The sequence below is a fragment of the Oryza brachyantha genome, chromosome 5, assembly GCF_000231095.2.
Source record: "Oryza brachyantha chromosome 5, ObraRS2, whole genome shotgun sequence".
NCBI classification, from domain to species: domain Eukaryota; kingdom Viridiplantae; phylum Streptophyta; class Magnoliopsida; order Poales; family Poaceae; genus Oryza; species Oryza brachyantha.
This window is the reverse complement of record NC_023167.2, coordinates 3,727,765-3,746,641: the sequence shown is the minus strand read 5'-3', so window position 1 is coordinate 3,746,641 and position 18,877 is coordinate 3,727,765. Positions and strand designations below refer to the sequence as shown.

At 38.4% G+C, this 18,877-nt stretch overlaps 2 protein-coding genes across 3 annotated transcripts; both read right to left on the bottom strand.

Annotated features, from left to right (window-relative positions):
- Nucleotides 1-11,115: 11,115 nt before the first annotated feature.
- LOC102715757 (30S ribosomal protein S31, chloroplastic) lies at nt 11,116-12,128 on the bottom strand. Its single transcript, XM_006654063.2, has 3 exons — nt 11,903-12,128; nt 11,630-11,694; nt 11,116-11,532 (listed from the first exon to the last, which is right to left on the bottom strand). Exons 1-3 carry the CDS (start codon nt 12,078-12,080, stop codon nt 11,401-11,403), a joined length of 375 nt encoding a protein of 124 aa, XP_006654126.1. The 5' UTR covers nt 12,081-12,128; the 3' UTR covers nt 11,116-11,400.
- A 2,884-nt stretch (nt 12,129-15,012) lies between these two features.
- On the bottom strand, nt 15,013-17,605 carry LOC102715479 (pseudo histidine-containing phosphotransfer protein 2). 2 transcript variants are annotated; one of them, XM_006654062.3, is made up of 6 exons: nt 17,241-17,605; nt 16,290-16,420; nt 16,104-16,172; nt 15,795-15,866; nt 15,625-15,697; nt 15,013-15,518 (listed from the first exon to the last, which is right to left on the bottom strand). In XM_006654062.3, the coding sequence occupies exons 1-6, from the start codon at nt 17,298-17,300 to the stop codon at nt 15,468-15,470; spliced, it is 456 nt and encodes a 151-aa protein (XP_006654125.1). In that variant the 5' UTR covers nt 17,301-17,605; the 3' UTR covers nt 15,013-15,467. The 2 variants fall into 2 exon arrangements, with proteins under 2 accessions (XP_006654125.1, XP_040380539.1); XM_040524605.1 differs by lacking the exon at nt 17,241-17,605 and having other exon boundaries at nt 16,290-16,988.
- Nucleotides 17,606-18,877: the final 1,272 nt, after the last annotated feature.

Below are 18,877 nucleotides of genomic sequence, written 5' to 3'. Positions count from 1 at the left end.
ATTATATGCGTCTGCTTCTGGTTTGCTATGCATAGCAGGGTCGAAGAAACCGCAGTTACATGGTGCGCCGTGGTAACCGTGCTCTCTGCGGGGTCACGGGAACGGTAAGTCGCGGTAGGACATACGAATTTAGGCTGAATTTAGAAAAAATAAGGAAATTTGAAACACAGAATGTATGTAAAAGAGATTGATTTGTAGTGATTTTTGGTAAAAAAAAGTATATGAAAAAACAAAATTGAACACAAGAACAAAGTGAAAACAAAAAAAATTGGCAAAAAACAAAAAAAAATGTCACTTGTATTCTGTATTATATATTAATGGCATATAGTTGTCACTTGGTAGGGTTAGGGTTAGTTAATAGTTACTATTTAAATTATCCTGGTTAAAGGTTATATGAAAACTGAAAATGATAGTTATCACTTATTAGGTAATAGTTACTATTTAAATTATACGTATGTATACATTTACTTTCTTGTAAGATGTACATGGAAAAATAGACAGCATAACATTTGTGCTACTTATTACTTGTTTTATGGTGTACTCATATACTTTAAATTCCATTTGTGTTCTTATTAATTATCACTTATCAATTGTTATACACATAAGTAGTGCAATGTCCCTAATTAAATAGAGGCCATGACTATTTTTTTTCAAATAACATGTCATAATTGTTACAACTATAGCATATTCCTTATTTTATATTTTTTATATAATTTTATGATCTTATTCTGATTATATTAAGTTGCCATCGGATTTCACTCTTCTCGCTTTCCCCCCGAAACCGCACGGTTTTACGCAAAGCCACGTGATTTTGGCCAAACAAAGTGTGGTTTTTGCCTTTTTGAATTCAAAAATTTCAAATTCAAATTTATCCCAGTTTTCACGGTAACCATGTGGTAAATGTAGCACCACCGCCGGTCGAGTCGGAGGCTTCTGGCAGTTATGTATACCCTGATACAGTTTGAAATCCATCTACTCGTCATGTCATGTTATGTTATTATGAGTACTCATTGAAGGGCTTGCTGATTTTATGATCCAATTAGTTTCTTTAATTTCAAATTAATTTTATTAAAATGCACCATTCAACATATTTAAGTAAAAAATATATAGAATAAAAAACCCTAATAAAGTTTCCATGTGTAGGTGGACGCTCACTGTGCTAGGGAATCAATGCCGACTTGGCCGGAAGAGAGTATGTGCTGATGACGATTCCGAGACATTGGCCTGGATGAAAGATTTTTTATTTTATTTTTAAAAATATTTACGGTACTATATTAATATTGAAAAAATTGTAATTGTAACCTCCTTGCGCTCAACCACCAGAGGATGTGCTATATAAAACACCATTTGGAGGAGCACTAGGTGATGTGGCAAATGGTGAGGGGCCCGCAAGCGAAGGTCGTTGACGGGGCATTTTTTTGTATTTTGGCCTCTTGGCACTCTTGCATAGGGCGGCAAGGGGGCCAAATGGAAAAATCCAAGCGCACGGGCGGCGAGGTGGCGAGCAAACGATGAGGAGACGCGCGGGAGGCGAGGTGGCTAGCAGACGATGAGGCTTTTTGCATTCAGCCCCCCTTGGTGTTATCTGTAAGGGCACTAAGGGGCCAAAACGCAAAAAAAAATCCCCATGTCAACGGCCGTCGCCCGCGGCCTTCTCGTTGTTTGCCACGTCACCTATTGCGCCCTTCCAAAAGGCGTTTTATATATCGCACACTATAGTTGGGCGCGAGGAGGTTAGAGTTGTAAATTTTTAATAGAAATATAGTTTCGTAAATATTTTTTAAAATAAAATATAACGTAAAAAAATTCCCGGATGTAACCCTGGATGAAGGAAGAGACCATCCGTTCCTGTGATGACGTGTCCATTCTAACTCTGACACGGCATCCAACTCTGACTCCGACCTTCTCATTGCAAGATAGAGACATGATTTAAGGGATCGATTTCTTCGTCCCTCTCCACCCAAATCCATTTTGCAAATCTCTAACCTTTCCACGAAAATCATCCTCCTGGAATCTCTCAGTGAGGCGAGACGGAGCGAGGAGATCAATCGAGGGAGACGATGGCCAATGTTAACGGTGGGCTGAGGTGAGCGCCCCCAATACCAAAAGGATCAATCTTTTCCTTTCCGAAGACGAGAAGGGGGCCGTGGCGACGCCGGTGGTCATCGACAATAGAGGAGAGGAGGCCCGACTAGCTCAGCCTCAGAAGATGTGGCGGCTACCACAGGAGGAGGTGGAGTGGATCCTCGCCTAGTTGAACGAGCATGTCTACTGTGAGTTTTTGGACTTGAAGCACGACAACCCATCACTCCTGACGTCATCGAAGGAGAAGGACGAGGACACGATGCTCCTCTACGATTGCGCACGCCAGTACTACAAGGACAAGGAGGTGTTCGCCAAGTTCCAGGCTTGAGTCCGCGGTGAGTACGCTCATAGAGGATTCGTGGAGGTGGACTATGACTACTTCAGCAAGAGGGCGAAAGCCAACAGGATGAGCGCTCAAGCATGAGAGGAGGTGTTCGATCGGAGGCATGGATCTTTCTTCAGACAATTAGGACGACAACTTTAGCAAGCTTCTCAAGAGGAGGATCAGGAGCTGCGCCTGAACTCTAAAAAAACCCAATATCTTCTATTTCACCTAGAACCATTCATAGGAGCTCCTTTTCTCTTAACTTGTTCTAGGTTGTAACCATGGCGCAACAATTTAGTGAATGAATACAATTCCTAATACAACAAAATAACTTTTCCTCTCTAGGATATGACATTGTGCTTCTACTCTTATGTTTGGCACAAATTCAAGTCTCTTTTCTTGATCAATTGTCATTCTCCTGAGTATTCCATGTACAATTTTGACTAGCTAGAATTCTTCTGTACTACTTCGAATATTACCCTATTATATGGCCAGCATATTATTGGTTGTTACCTTTTTTTTTTCCTCTGTTGTTGCAGGAAGCCTCTTAGAGTTTATAGGTTAAGTAACTGCAAAGGTCGTATCTTTTGAATAAGCTATTGCTAAAATTGTTTAAGGCTATGAATGGGTTGATGATGATGCATCTAACTTGTGAGTTATACTATTTTTGATACTCATTGTTTGTGGAAGTTTTTAATCCTGTGTGTAGGAGGAGTTCCTGGATAAGCTAAATACATAAAATTGTTGCAATCAAATCAAAATAAGAAAATAGAAGGCTTCTAGCCTCCTTACCAAATTTATCATCCACCTTGTTGGTTTCTCTGGGAAACTAGATTGGATAAGCGACATGATTGGTCAAAGACCACAATGGACTAGGTTTTTTTTTTTTGTGTGAAGTTGCTGGTTTTTAGTAGCCCTGTAATGTTCAGAAAATGAGCTATTTCCATCGCTAGTTATAGTTTTGATGAATATGGCATTGTGTGTTTGTGGAAGGTGAATGAAGATTCTGATTCTGTCAAGCTGAAGATCCTTCCTCCTAGCTGCTTAGCACATGTTATCTACATGAATACATAATTTTTTTTGCCGTTCCTATTTTTCTTGTTCATTTCCATGTTCAAGGTTGTCCTGAGTGAAGTTCATGTTTGGTGTGTGCCGGGAAGAAAAAGAGTGCATCTAGAATTGCTTCAGCAGAAGGACCAAGCCTATGGTGACTTACCATAGTAACTAACATAGTCTTTGTTTAGTAGCTAAAATTTAATGCTCCTGATATAATTCTTGTCATATGGCAACGACGTTAAAGAAGATAAGAACACAATACTTGTTTTTTATGTGCACGCACTGCAAGAGTTTATGGAAAATTTCTTAGCGAACAATAAGATTAGAGAAGGTGGTTTTGGTATTGCATATTAGGGAAGGTAGCAGCCCAAAATGCAAGAGAAAAGTTTAAAATGTATTATTCAATAGTCTTCGAAAATGGACTAAATGACCCGAGACAATCTGTTTAGGGAGTAATATCAGATGAACAAGAAGTAGCTATGCAAAACTTTTAGGAACAACTGGCATGGACTAGTTCTGCTACAAAATAAAATCCCATTACTGTTAGAGCTGTAACACAAGAACCTTGTTATGCTACATGGGTTTTGTTTGCATAGAGGCATGAACCGCCTCCTATTCAACTACGGCGCCAGTAACGTTGGCGCTGTGAAAAGGTACATTAGCACATTAAGTTTTTTCGGAGATCTGTTTGTAAAATTAGTTTTTAGAATGACCAAAATGTAAAAATTCTAGTACAATAGAGCTGCCCTGATATTCTAAAAGAACAAACAAGAGAGAGATGTAACAATAAATCACAGCTAACTAAGCTATGAAATTGCATTCAGGGAGTGCAGATAAGACAAAATCATGACATCGTGCCCTGCCACCCATTGTCCATTATACATTAATTTATATTTTTGTACCATTATATTTTTTACAACAATATTGAAACACATATGATTCTACAGAAAGGATAGATAGACTAGTGCTACCTAATGAAATATCTTAGGATTTCCTAGTATGCATTTCTTAACATGAGCAGCAAGCAGACGCTACAAGTAACTCAGTTCTAATATATATATATATATATATATATATATATATATATATATATATATATATATATATATATTTGTTTTCCTGTTAAATGTCTTCCATCTTCTCCAACTCCTCAACTAGGTAGAATGCTTGGTAGATAATGTACTCTTCCTGTAAATATAAGGAGCACATCATTTCAACATGCATAGCTATATATATTTGCGTGAGTTTGTAAACAACTACTTTTTCTTTGGCCACGTATCGGCTAACATATGTCCTACAACTTATCGATATAAATCCACGTGAATCAGGATAAGAAAAACTAGAAGCACCAGATTAAAATGCATTGTGACTCTTCCTAGCATTCACTCTTAAGATTATGTCAAAACAACATTAGTGGTGGTTATAAAATTCAGGCACAAAAAAGCAAAAATATAAGGATAATTCATTACTTACTAAAATTTTATCTATAATTTTGGATTGACTGATAATATAAATGAGAATCTATAGTAATTTCTTTGATGGTACAAAAAAAGTGTCAATAGTTAGTTTATTTCCAAATATACAATAGTTCATCAGGATTACTTGTCTGCTACATTTTTTAATTACCTTTAGTCTCACCTAATTCTCTAACTTGCAAAATTTCTTTTCTTTAAATATAAGGATCTGATTATGTCGTTTACAAACCATCATGTTTGAGTTTTTCACATCCATCCCATATGTCTAGACCACAAAATATCATATATTAGGTTAGACAATAATATAAATTAATGCATAATATCTATTCTAAATAATCGTACAACTTAGTGGCTTCTAAGTTAAAATCTTTTTCTCAGTTGTGAAGAAAACCATATGGCAGGTGATGTTAAAGGCAAATGTAGTTCAAAATATATTTGGTTCTGGCTTAACCCTAGTTTTAAGAATAGATGACTTTTATTAAAGGTTTTGTTCAACTTTATAATAAACTAGTACCCTCCTAGACTATATAACTAATCGAAGTTAATTCTTTCTATCTTATCTCTAATTCTCGTTATTAAATCCCTATAGACAAACTATTTATAAGAAATGCAATCAGAATGATTAACATCGTACTGACAAAACTGCCAGCGATACCGCTCTTAATATTAAATGGATGTTGTAATAAAATAATATATATCACATTGCTAGTTTTTCCCTTTATCTATATAAGCCATTTAAATTTAATTTTCAATCAACAATTCTAGATATAAGAAGATATGCTAATGAGTTAGGTAGCTAGATTGACAATATTTATGTTATAAGTATGGATTAAGTTTATTTAAACTTGTATTTGGATGTTGAATTTGTGAGAAGTTATTACACATGCACCCAAAACCTTCAAAATGTTATGTATCCACTCATCATTTTTTAGACACCTGACTTAAATAATTTTCAGGTGCTTAAGCAGCACAGTCTGACACTTGGACTTTCTTCAAAACAGTCAATAAGGATCTTTGAAGGCATAGACATATTATTGTCTTAACTCTTAACAATACTAATTGAAGTCCAATTACCACAAATGTAATATATCTATCTAGTGTTCCAAAAAACAACTTTATATTACAACAATCAAAACTGTTATGACTCAAAGTCATGAACATGAGTGAATATGCGACATGAGTACATGCTCTTCACCTACTCAAGTTGAACTCAAACATGAAAATGCTAAAATACACTCGTATTGTATTGTCTGATTAACCTTGTCTTTACAAGGTAGGGGTATGGGCTTTTATAGCCTATAAATCCCCTGCATAGTTACAGGAATTCAACAAAATTGTAGTACAATGAGTCAATGACACGAGGGTTAGGATATCATATCTACAATTCAACAAAATTGTAGTACAGCGAGACCAACCATTATTATTATTATTATTATCATTCAATTGTAGTACAACGAGGCCAACAAAATTGTTTCAAACAAAGGACAACCATTATTATCATTCAATTGTAGTACAGCGAGGCCTTGAGAAGAAACATATGTAGGAATGACTGATACAAAGATGATTTAGTGAAGAGACACCATATCGTGAGTGTTGTGAGTATAAATTTTGCATGTTTTTATATCAAGTTACTCTAGTGCAGAACAACATAAGAAATAAGAGTCCGGTAGCCCAATTCAACTGATGAAAGATTTAAAATTGTCAAGTGTTTAGAAACAAGAGGCGTCCTGGGAATCATTCGAGGTGTAGTTTCACTTGAAGACAATGTTTGCATTCTAAGAACCCTTACATTGCACATCAGAGCATTTCTAATCCATGGGTCAGCATACTTGACCTCCTGGACAGAACCATAGGTGGGAACTACACTAGCCTGGTGACATTAGCTGGTGCAATGTCTAGAGCTTGAGCTCCTCGAGAAGCTTGGGGTTGGGCTCACGTAGGAGAAGAAGATTGTCAACAAACTTGTAGAAACTGTCAGCACTGATCCACCTCCTATCACCCCTGGTGCGCAGTATAGGCGCAAAGTACCACAGGTTGCACCAACGGCGAAAGAGAATGCAGACACACAACATCATGCGTAGTCAGGAAGAAGAAACCTTGTGTAGGAGGTCGTTCGGGAGGGCGCTAAGGAAGTCCTCGACACCGCTCCCAGTAGCCACTCCCTCACATCCTCCACTATTGTCATCCTGCCTCATAGTCATTCGGTCGAACAGGTGGCGAGCGCTCATGCTGCGTGATTACCCAGAGAGGTGAGAGTATCCAAAAAACAACACGAAAACAGAGCAGCAATGAGGTGATCTCGGCACGTCGGCGCCGCCTCGCTTCACTTGCCGAAAGGTATGTGCTCCGGCCGACCACCACTCACCACCATCGCCCGCCGCGCTGATAGCTGATAGAAGGAAGAGGATGCCCACGGCCTGCGTACTATGGCTATCCTCGCAAATTCTAGTACGACCACAAATATAAAATATATTGTCATGTAAAGCCTCAAGAGACGCCCACCACACACATTACCAAGCCCAATTCTGGCTAACAGAATTTGGCCCAACAAACGATACGTACGCAAAAAAGCCCAATTACTGCCATACTAGCCCATACTTGTACTTTTGGGCCATAGCTAATCTCTGCTGTAAATTTTGGCCCGTAGCTTTTTGTGCTTTGGACCCATAGTTCTGCCAAAAGAAAAAATAGACCAGAATATCTCTTTACTTCCTATAAAACCTCCCAAGAAAAAAAACGAAATATCTTCTACCCTCTGCACGACCTCTCTCCCTTACCAAAAAAAAAACAGAGTCCTCCCTACCAGCCGAGATTTCTAGAAAATTGGAAAGCAAAAAAGAAAAGTAATCCCTCTGATTTTTTATATGACGTTATTGATTTTTAAGTCTACATTTGATCATTCGTCCTATTCACAGAATTTATAAAATTATTAATTATTTTTAAATAACTTTAAGTATTACATTGACATAACTTTATATATTTGGATAATTTTTTAATAATACAAGTGATTAAACGTAGATTCAAAGTCATTGGAGTCATATAAAAAACGGAGAAAGTAACATTTTGGCTGGAGAAACAGAAGCAAAGTGAATACTCCAGGCATCATCTCAGCGAGGCAGCGATTTGAGCACAGCTCTGCCCTCCTGCCGCCACCGGAAACCGTGCACATCCGCAATGACAGCGGCGTTGGAAGGACGGCAAGAGCTGTTGGTACCAGGGTCTGACGAAACCATGGTTACCAAGCGCTCTAGGAGAGCTCGATAACTGTAAGCCGTAGTAGGGGCATATGAGTTTAGACTGAATTAAAATTTTTAAGTAAATTTGAAATAAAAAATATATATCATAGAGATTGATTTGTAATGATGTTTGGTGAAAGAAATATATGAAAAAATAAATTTAAATGTAAGAACAAAGTGAAAACAAAAAATTGACCAAAAAATTGCTCCGTGCGAAAACGACCCAACTAGGCTCATCCGTGATAATCACGGTTTTTATAGCCAAAGCCGTAAGGTTTGGGGCGGTAACGGCAGCTTGCAGAAGCTAGTGTCGGCACCTTAATGGCGCGGTCACCGCCCCAAACTGTGATAACCATCCATTATTTGACGGTTTCTTATGTAAAACCGACGGTTTGTAGTTTCTGCTTTGGGTATTTAAAATGTATCTAAATGCTTTAGGTATTTTTAATGCTTTGAGTATTTAAAATGTATCTAAGTGCTTTGAGTATGTAATTGATATGTATATATTTTATAATATTTGTTTATAGGTAGATGTTACTTTTCAGTCTAGCTATCATGTTATAATAATTATTTTAGATATAAGGTTGTATGGAATATGTGAAACAAAGTTGTTAGTCCATTACATGAATGATTTATAGCCATCTGGTAGGGATGTCAACGAATCAAGCTCAAGTGAGCCAACCTGTCTAGGCTTGAGCTCGAATCGAGCCTACCAAAACTTTGAGCTCTTAGACAGGTGGCTTGAGCTCGGTTTGAGTATATGATATAAGTTGTTTTGATTTTTTTGACAAAAACAATAATTTTAAGTAAATCATATTAAATAAGTTATAAATAAGATTTAAAATTAATATATTAATTTATCATTTAATTATATAATAATTTATTCTTAATGTACTATAAAAAAACATATATAGGTAAGCTAGTGAGAAGCTCGAGCTCGGCTGAAGAAAGATCGCGAGCTTTGGATCAGACTCGGCTCCTTAGGAGCTCGAACCAAGTTTAAGATGAGCCGAGCTCGAGTAGCTCACAAGCTTCGAGCTTTTTTGACAGTCCTATCATCTATGTATATGTTTGTATGTTATAGAGTTAAGATTATATGGAATATGAAAATCGTAGTTATCACTTGTTAGGTAATAGTTATTATTTAAATTATCTATCAGTATATATTTGTACTTTTTAGGAAGATGTATGTAGGAAAAATGGATGTTATAATATTTGTTCTACTTATTACTTGTATTCGTATACTTTAAATATTGCTTGTGTTCTATATTAATTGTCACTTATCCCCAGTATTATATATAATTATTGCAATGCCCTTAATTAAATAGAGGTAATGCCAAAATTTCTTTTTTAAATAACATGTCCTAACTGTTATAGTTATATAACATATTACTTATTTTCTATTTTTTCAATATAATTTTACTCTCTTTTTTTTGAAGTTTTTACCCTCATATTTCACTGTTATGGTTTTCTCCAGAAACCGCATGGTTTCTACCTAAAACCGTACGGTTTTGGCCAACATGCCACGGTTTTCGTCGTTTTTGAATTCAAAAATTATAAATTCAAATCTGTCACGGTTTCCACGATAACGATAGCTTCGCCGCCGGTCGGTTCAGAGGTCTCTGGCGGTTGCATGTACCCTGGTTGGGACGGTGGGATCTCTTCCGACAGCGACGATTGCAAGCTTCTCAAGAGAATGTCTACAAGCACTGAGAATTTCCTGACACGTACACTGCTCATAATGTTTGTTTTAGCAGCCTGGAGCCCTGGATACCACAGATGGTACTGTTTTATTTGGGGGCTTTCAACTATTTGTCATTCTTTGCCATATACGTTATTTCATTTATTTGGGGTACCAAAAACTAATTTTTTATGTTTAGAGGCTAAATGTACATTTCTGTTACCCGGAATTTTGTCTGCTAATTGTTGGCTTTCCCTTTGTTCCAGCAGCGATGAATTCAGACAAGGATCTGAACCTCTCATATTCCATGTAGATCAATGAACTACAAACGCGAGCTTACTCGACTGTCATTGCCACCACACTATTCATACAAACTAATCGATTTCTCATTCTTACACTATATCCACTAATTAACATCAGCCAAAGAAATTTCGATGTTGGTTGTCGGTGATTTCAATAATACTCTATATTTGGTTCTCAAATGAACAGTATGTACATGACACTCTTCCTATCAATAGTATTTTTAGCGAAATATAAACTGTGTGAGGTACATCTCTTAGTAAAAGTACCACAATCTGATTTCAAAGGTAAGTTTACTAGTCAGTGACATGGTAATATTTCGAATTGAACATCTTCAATACAACAGAAGCAACATCGTTAGGACATGCACTACTGTTCTCCGACAAGAATTTAGACAACTATGGGGCCTGCAGACTGTTGTAAATTATTTATGGTGAGAATATTTACTTGTTTTTAGAGAGATTGAGAACAATTTTCACTAAGATCCGGAACATGGCCTTAAGATGCAGATTTGCAGGGCCTTAGAGGTGTGCACTTATCAAATTCTAGGCATATGTGGGAAAATGTCCATTTTGTTACTTAACCAAATTTTGGAATAGATATCAGGGTTATTTTTATGTTATCAAATTTTGGTGGGGTAGGGATATTATTAGAGCATGTTTGGTTTATGGACTTGCCAAATTGTGGTATGGTTTGCAATGGTAGCAAACCAACATTCTGCATAGACTATATCTCATCACCATTTTCTTGAAGCCATTGCTAGTTCTAGTTGGAGTCACAATTTCTCATGTCATAGCTCATAACGAACTCAGCAAACAAAACAACAAAAAATTGACAGATTTTCAACATATTAATCGTTTAGTCCCAGTGACCCAACCTGATTCTTAAGAAATGCTTCCCAGATCATCAGAACAACTTCCAAACATATCAAAAAGTGCTCAAATTCAGTGGCACGGCTAGACAAAATGAGACATGGCATCTTCCCTGGTTTCTAGCAAGAACATGAAATTTTTCATGATTGTATCTGTATTTGTGTTCTGCATTACTACTGCTTCAATCGGTAGCGCATACAAAATGACTCTAAGTAGTACCATATATATTACAAGGAATAAGCATAGGCATCCACATTACGTAGAATGAGACCATATGTAATGTAATTAATTGAAGGAAACAAGTGTTTGGTACAGGCTAGACAAGGGTAAGCTCAAGGAAACAATAATTCAAGTGGAGAATTCAGACAACCTATTCCATGATGTCATCATCGATGTCGATCGGCGTGACCTCGCCGTCGTCGAACTGGTCCTTCCTGGGAGGCGCCGGCGGCGCAAACAGCCGCGCAGGACCAGTTCCCTTCTTCTTGTTACGCGGCCTCGCCTGAAAAGAAAATGAGCACACGGAGCAGATGCTAAGTCTGAACAAGTGCAGCAGCAGCAGCACAGGAAAGCATGAGACTTGTGTGCTGGAGGCTCACATTTCCATACGAGTGGTTGAACCTCTTGCCCCTTTTGGTCTTCTTGTCCCCTCTACCGCAGTAAACTGGTCATGCCAATCGGGAGCAATTCAGTTCGATTTACAATTGGTTCAAGCTTCCTTTTTTTTCTCTTCGAAAAAGTAGCAATTTTGAACTAGCAATTCGATATGAAAAGAAGTTTCATTTAAGATCAACGAGGCGATTTCACCCGAGATGCATCTGTATCGATGAACAAAGAGAGCCAGAGAGGGAGGTAGGGCACGCGAAGGTTACCTTCAAGAACTGGAGTGAGCGGGGCCGAGAGGGCGGCGCCGGCGCCGGCGCGAGGGGAGCGGGCGTGGGAGAATGCGGCGGCGGGGAGAGCGCAGTAAGAGGAGATGGCGCCGTGGTGGTGGGAGGGGAAGGTGGAGGCGGGGGACGCGGCCATGGCGTGGACGGCGAGGAGCGCCATGGGAATGGGAGCGGGAGCAAGGCTTGTCGAGTGCAGGGATGGATAGAGTTGGATAAGCTGAATGCATGCACTGGAGGAGATAAATAAAACTGGAGGGGAAAGGCAGCACAGGCCCATGGATTGGGCTCTGCCTTGGGCCTATGGGCCTATGGGCCCGGCCCATGGTCTTGGCTCTCTGTAATATTTTTTTTTGCCCTCTTGTTTTTTTCTTATAATTCTTATATTTTTTTTAAAACACACAGGAGATATGCCTATCGTTTAATTAAGATAGAGGAAAAAATTATGGATAGTTTTAGAGACTCGGAGATAAACTCCGAAACCCACTCACTCAGAAGTACAATACCAACATACTACCATAAGAAGCAAAACAAACTTAGCGGACTAGCGCTATAGCCCTAGACAAAAGATCACGAAGTTTAAGCTCTTACTAAGTAGCAAAGGGCCCCTTCACTAGAAATAGCTACATAGTTGTATTCTATGCATGTAAATCACCCAAGCAACTGAGATATAAAGGGGCTGCTATGCTACGGTTTACCCTTTATACAACGTGATAAATTCAAGACACAACGTGCTCCTCGGCACCGACTCCCTGCCCCCGCGATTCCTTTCATCCGTGTGCTTCTTGCCACCGATTCCTGCCATCCCCGCGCGCCTCCACATGCTTAACCTCGCTCAACGATGCCGGTGAGGAGTGTGTCTACTGTTGGCAGTTGCATGAGTAGGAGCTTCCGGCGATTCCTCCTCTGTCTTATGCTCCTCCGAGCACTCCACCTCGCTCAATGTCATTGACGAAGAGCTCGTCTGCTGCAAGCCGATGAATGGAGCAAGAGCTGTTGTTGGTTCCTACTTGGTCTCATACATGATACATGTGATATACCATGTTATCTGAAAGATACCATATTACCTAGACATGGTACCATGCTTGGTACATTGAGGTATTATACATGTTACTTAGGATACCATGTTAATTGGTCATGGTACCATGCCTGGTACCTTGAGTTAGCATATATGATACATGTGAGATACCATATTACTTGACCATGGTACTAAGTTGGTACCCTTCAAGTATCATCCATGTTATCCACTATGTTATCTATGTGATTTCTATTAGTCTCAACTGGTTTCAAAACAAAGGGGTTGTTTAGTTTTCAATTTTTTTTCAAAAACATCACATCAAGTTTTTGCACATATATTTAAAATATTAAACGTAGTCTAATTACAAAATAAATTTTAGATTCTGCCTAGAAACCGCGAGACGAATCTTTTGAGTCTAATTAATCCGTCATTAGCACATGTTGGTTAAATGGTTACTGTAGCACTTATGGCTAATCATACAGTAATTAGTCTTAAAAAATTCATCGCGTAATTTCTTACATAACCGTGCAATTAGTTTTTTGGTTTATCTATATTTAATGTTTTATTTAGATGTCTAAAGATTCGATGTGATGTTTTTGGAGAAACTTTTTTGAACTAAACAATGCTAAAGTAAAAAAAAAACAAAATACGATATCATACTAGTAAATATCAAACTGTACTTGTCACTTCAGTTTCAGTATTGCAGAGCCTCCTATGGCCGTGAGGAAGAGCATGGGGGAGAACTGACAGCCATCGCATTGTCTTCCCAACCATTCGCCGGCAGGGATCTTGCGAGGCCCAGAGGCCCACCCATGCCTCGGCCACCCCGACGAGGACGACGGCGACGAGCACCACGTAACAGGAGTAGAGCAGGAGGTTGTTCCAGAGGACCAGCCCTGCCGGCGACCTGAACAGCACAAGATCGATACAGTGCCACGGCGACTTGCCCGACGCCGCCGGCGAACAACGCCCGCCGAACCTTCGTCGCGTCCTGTCCCGCCTCTATCACTCCCAGCAACCGCGATTGCGTTGCGGCCGTCGCGGAGGCCGAGCTCGGCATCGCTACGGAGCGCGGAGGCGGCGGCGTTGCCCATCCGGCGATCCTGATTCCAAATGTAGCCGCATCCCATCGATGTCTGATTGAACGGTAGTAGACCGTAATATATCATTTCCGATAAAGAAATTGAGCCCCCCTTTTCTCATAAATTACTCCCTCTCATTCAAAATATGAATATATTCACCTTAGGGTAGAGATGGACAGAAAGCTCATGGCTCGTTAGCTCGCTTGACTCGTGACAAACTCGACTCGGTTCGGCTTGACTCGTTTTATTTTTCTAACGAGCCGAGCTAAGCGTTTTAGCTCGTTAGAGATAACGAGGGCTCGTGAGCTGCTCACGAGTAACGAGCTAGACCAAAGACACACGATTCGTCGGTGTTCATTGATTCCACCCCGAAATACATTCCTGTGATTATTGGTTCAAACTTTAATATTTATATACAATTTCATATGATTTGCATGTTTAAAATGAAAATTTGCTTGTATAATCTATTGAAAATTATTTAGATTAACTTTTCATACATGACTCACAAGCCTAACGAGCCAGCTTGAGCTTTATAACGAGACGAGCCGAGCTAAGTTTTTAGCTCGTTACGATAACAAGCCGAGTCGAGCTAGCTCGTTATCTTAACGAGCTAGACCGAGTCGAGTCGACTCGTTATCCAGCCCTACCTCAGTGGTTACAATTTAAACTTTTGAAAATTGCTTATTCACCTCTATCTTTTCGCTTATGCTTATAAGCCAAAATTTAAGTTTTTAACTATAAATTTAGAGTTCATTTTTAAGTTTTTTATCATAGTTTATTTTTCAGCATTAGATTTTATATCACTAAGAATATGTATATAAAAATTTTATTCATAAATTATCTTTCGTTTGTCGAACAATCACCACTCAGATTGGCTTTACATGCACCTGGCTAGAAATGCATAGATGTCTATGCATTTGAATCAACGCCATAAGAATGCTAATCTGTGTTACAAACTTTAAATCATAAAAATGCTTATATTTTTAATATGGAGGGAGTATTATGCATCTCGAACCTGGACCCCATTTTGGATCTTGGCCTTGGGGCATTATTAACAATGTGAGTACGTGACTAAAGTGCCTGTTGAGGGTACAAAGTTTTCCATGATGGCTCATGGCCAAATAAGTTAGCCCCAAAAAACTAGTCTACACATGGGTAGTTTCAAATATTAAAAGCTCATATTAGTATCATGACACTTCCTGCTACAGTCATTGGCTAACAACACAAGTTCATGGCACTCTCTGCAGACATGCAAGGAGAGCACAGGCTTACATACTTCATACAGTACATATGGAGCTACAGATGCAACCCACACACAACAAAAGGGCAGTATTAAGCATTAGCTGATAGGCAAAAACTTTTCAGTGATAATATTTTCAGGAGACTGATATAGCTGCTATGTATATGTTCTTCATTATTTTCCTTGTGACTGCCTTCCATGGCATTCTTTTTACTTCCTTGAGCTCACTGCATATTCACTGGGACCAACTTGCCTCAGTAACTGCATCACCAGCACGAGCAGTAGACAACCAAGTTGTTTAGCCATGTAGCAATGATGGAAACAAGGTAAGCAGAAGGACTTGAGAGACAAAGGATGTTCAACAAACCTGAAAATATGATTCCAGCTTCTGCTTCAGAGTGGCATGCTCCCTCTTCATCTTCTGAAGAGACCTGCGGCATCTGGGCGAGGACATGGGCATATCACATCATGAGAGGAAATTACATGATGATTGGATGGTGCGCGAACATATATAGGAATATCCAATGAAATGTATACCCTTCCAGATTCCTGTCATTGCAGTTTGCTTTGAACACAGAGCACTCGTTCTTCATCCTCAGTGCGCCAATGCTGCGGCAAACACAGGCCAACTTTAGTGAATTTGAACACATAAAGCAGGCAAAGGTGGTAAAGCTTTTGGTGAGAACATTCCTATTAACAAACAATATTCCTTTATTTCACATCAATAACCACTCTTAAGCTTGTATGTTTCATATTGGTTAAGACCTAAGGCAGGATTTTGCACTGATGAGACCTGCAAAATAAATTGTTCACTGTGGGTTCTGGGCATATGCCCCAGTTCTATACCTGGATCCGCTGCCTTTGAGCTGGTGCATGAGAGAATCTAACCTGTAGAAATCCTGTGGGTATTTATCACTGCATGAAAAGAAATGCAAAGTAAATACAATTATCATGCATTTCAATTCATGAGTATACATTGCATGAAAAAAATAAATTATTTATTCATAGCATAAATGCAGACATATTACTTACATTGCTTGTTCTATGTTTGTCAACAGTCTGGATGAATCTTTGAAGAAGAGAGCAGCAACTTCCTCAACAAAATTGGGGCTTGATTCATCCTGCAGTTCTTCCAACTGATTAAATTGTTCATCAAGGTAACCCTGCAGGAAAACCACGAGGTGGATTAAAAGGCAAAACAAGGAAACAAAGAAAAAAAAAGCTTTTGTGTAATCCATATAATACAAACAAGTGTACTAGTTTACAAGGGTAAATCCATATAATTAGTCAAAGATAAAAATAGACAGTTCCAGCAAGTGTATTTAGGCTTCAACCTAGGTTACCTAGCTATGTATAAAGGGGACCAATATTTGCCTAGGAGATACTAATGTACCATCAGAATGATAGTACTCTATGATTAGTCTATAAAGGTTGAAAACCCTTACTTTTTGTATATTCTCAAAGGAATAGTAGGAAGGAAATTAAGAAAGTGGTTTGCTATTCTCTACTGGCTATTACATCCTTGGCAATCCACTTGAATTCATTAGTGTAATGCATGCATATGTGATGTGAAAAAAAGTTGTATAACTTTTAGATGAGAAGATGGGTGCCAACTGCTAATTGAGCACTGTCGCACCATCTCAACTACAACAAAACTGAGTTATGCAGTTGCAAATGAAATTCAAAAATTGAACAGAGTGCATGAACGACATAAGCTCGACATGACCACATATCTGAACATTGATTGATCATGGTTTTCACCAGAGATTTAGTGGACTCTCAGGGGATGTCAAGGGTGCAACCAAGCTTTGTTATATTTAAGACAAAAACCAAAGAAACTAATTCCATGTCCTAGTTAACTATCTTAATCAAATATTACAATTCAGGAACTGAGGTAATAAAAACATGGGAAATCAATGAGTGGAATACATTAATTCATTACAATCCCAGTTTTCGAAGGAACAGAAGGTGAAGGCATGAAACCTGATCAAAAAGATTTTTCTTCATAAAGATGGTCTGGCGACGCAAATTTGAATACTCCATATATGGCTAGGTTTAGGGGTCAGTTCAGTTCAAGCAGATAGAGAGAGCTGAGACACAATGAACCATGCACAAAGATGGGGCATATATATAGAGGGAAAAAGATTTTTCTTCTAACATGCAAAACCTTTATTCTACATTGATAATGCCCTCCTCTGAATAAAGCATAACAAAAGGACAGCACTTTTCTCTGTCATGAAACTGTTGAACAATAACTCAATGCAGCAAGTTGCTGAGCTCTGTATTTCATTTGGTTTCTGTAGTTCATATCCTAGACAGCAAGAGAGATTTAAGAATATGAGGACACTGCACAACAGAGGTATGTAGAACAGTAGCACGTAGAACAGAGGTTTGTTCCTAAAGAAAATGTAGGGATGCGATAAATAACATTTTAATAATATTATAATTCTAGTTTATGTATTTCTGCAATTACATTATTCATAGAAAAAGAAGCTATTTCTACTATTCAAGTTCACAGAGTATGTAGTAACTGCAACAGAGTTGGGAAGAAGCCTATCTGAATGTCACACAATGCAAGCCAACAAGGTTCGTTAGTGGCTGCTGATCACATAATGTTTCAAGGAGGACAGATTCACTAAATCTAGCAATTTGAACTTTCGAAGATATCTTATAGTAAACATGAGTTTTTTGGAGACATTTTCATGCCTCCCTAGAATGACATCAACCGTTGAAATTCGGTGTTGAGTATTAACAGAAAGTAGATATTCTATTTCACTAATTATATATAATCAGAAGTACAAACTCCCATCTATCTTCCACCAAACTCTGCCTCTGTACAAATCAGTTGATTTCATTGAACAAAACTGAGGTTGCATGTTATGCAGATCAATATCGGCATATTTAAACTAGGACTTCTACAATTGGCTATGAAGGAAATTGAAGATGATAGGACTAACATCTTGGAAAATAAATAATGAACTTCCCTTTTCCTACAATCGGTACCCCCAGATTCTATTTCTCAGGGGGAAACAGAATTATACAATCCACCAGCATTTTTACTCAGGGTCACCAACTACCACAACATAGAAGAACCTCCTTGAAGTAAATAACTTTCCATCATTGACGAGTTTACAGCTATGTCATTCCGGTGTTATGCTTAGACTTATACTGATCGAACAGAAACTGATACTTGACACTACAGAAATAAGGGTAAAGCAGCCATTAGCCACAACCTTGTGCACAAAACCATGTATATAAGAAAATCAGATAATGACTAGAGAATCATTTCTTTTCTGTGTGTTTGAGAATGAAAGTGACTTACAAAGTGGAAACTGTTAAAAAGCCACTTCAAAAAAACATAGGAACATCAGGAAGCTAGGAACTCAGAACAATGCTAAGTAAATTAAAATAAAAAGGTACATCCACAAACAACAACTCTGTATTTTCAACAATCCTCATGTTTAATATCTAGGATTAGCAACACGCTTTTCAATCAGTTAGATCTGTGCCCTTCCTCTAGCTAAATTAGATCAATAAATTTTTCAAAGAAAATCACATGGATAAAACCATCTAGAGGTATCTAAAATGTAAGACCACAAGGCCTAGACAGCTCAGGCAGA

What these genes read in the sequence shown, in the direction of transcription:
- LOC102715757 (XM_006654063.2), bottom strand. Translation starts at nt 12,080, where the DNA reads ATGGCGCTCCTCGCCGTCCACGCCATGGCCGCGTCCCCCGCCTCCACC. An exon ending in GCTCACTCCAGTTCTTGAAG is followed by an intron (nt 11,695 to 11,902) that starts GTAACCTTCGCG and finishes TGGCATGACCAG; the next exon opens with TTTACTGCGGTAGAGGGGAC. An exon ending in TCAACCACTCGTATGGAAAT is followed by an intron (nt 11,533 to 11,629) that starts GTGAGCCTCCAG and finishes TTTTCTTTTCAG; the next exon opens with GCGAGGCCGCGTAACAAGAA.
- LOC102715479 (XM_040524605.1), bottom strand. Translation starts at nt 16,495, where the DNA reads ATGGATTACACAAAAGCTTTTTTTTTCTTTGTTTCCTTGTTTTGCCTT. An exon ending in ACAAACATAGAACAAGCAAT is followed by an intron (nt 16,173 to 16,289) that starts GTAAGTAATATG and finishes CTTTTCATGCAG; the next exon opens with TGATAAATACCCACAGGATT. An exon ending in CTCAAAGGCAGCGGATCCAG is followed by an intron (nt 15,867 to 16,103) that starts GTATAGAACTGG and finishes TGTTTGCCGCAG; the next exon opens with CATTGGCGCACTGAGGATGA.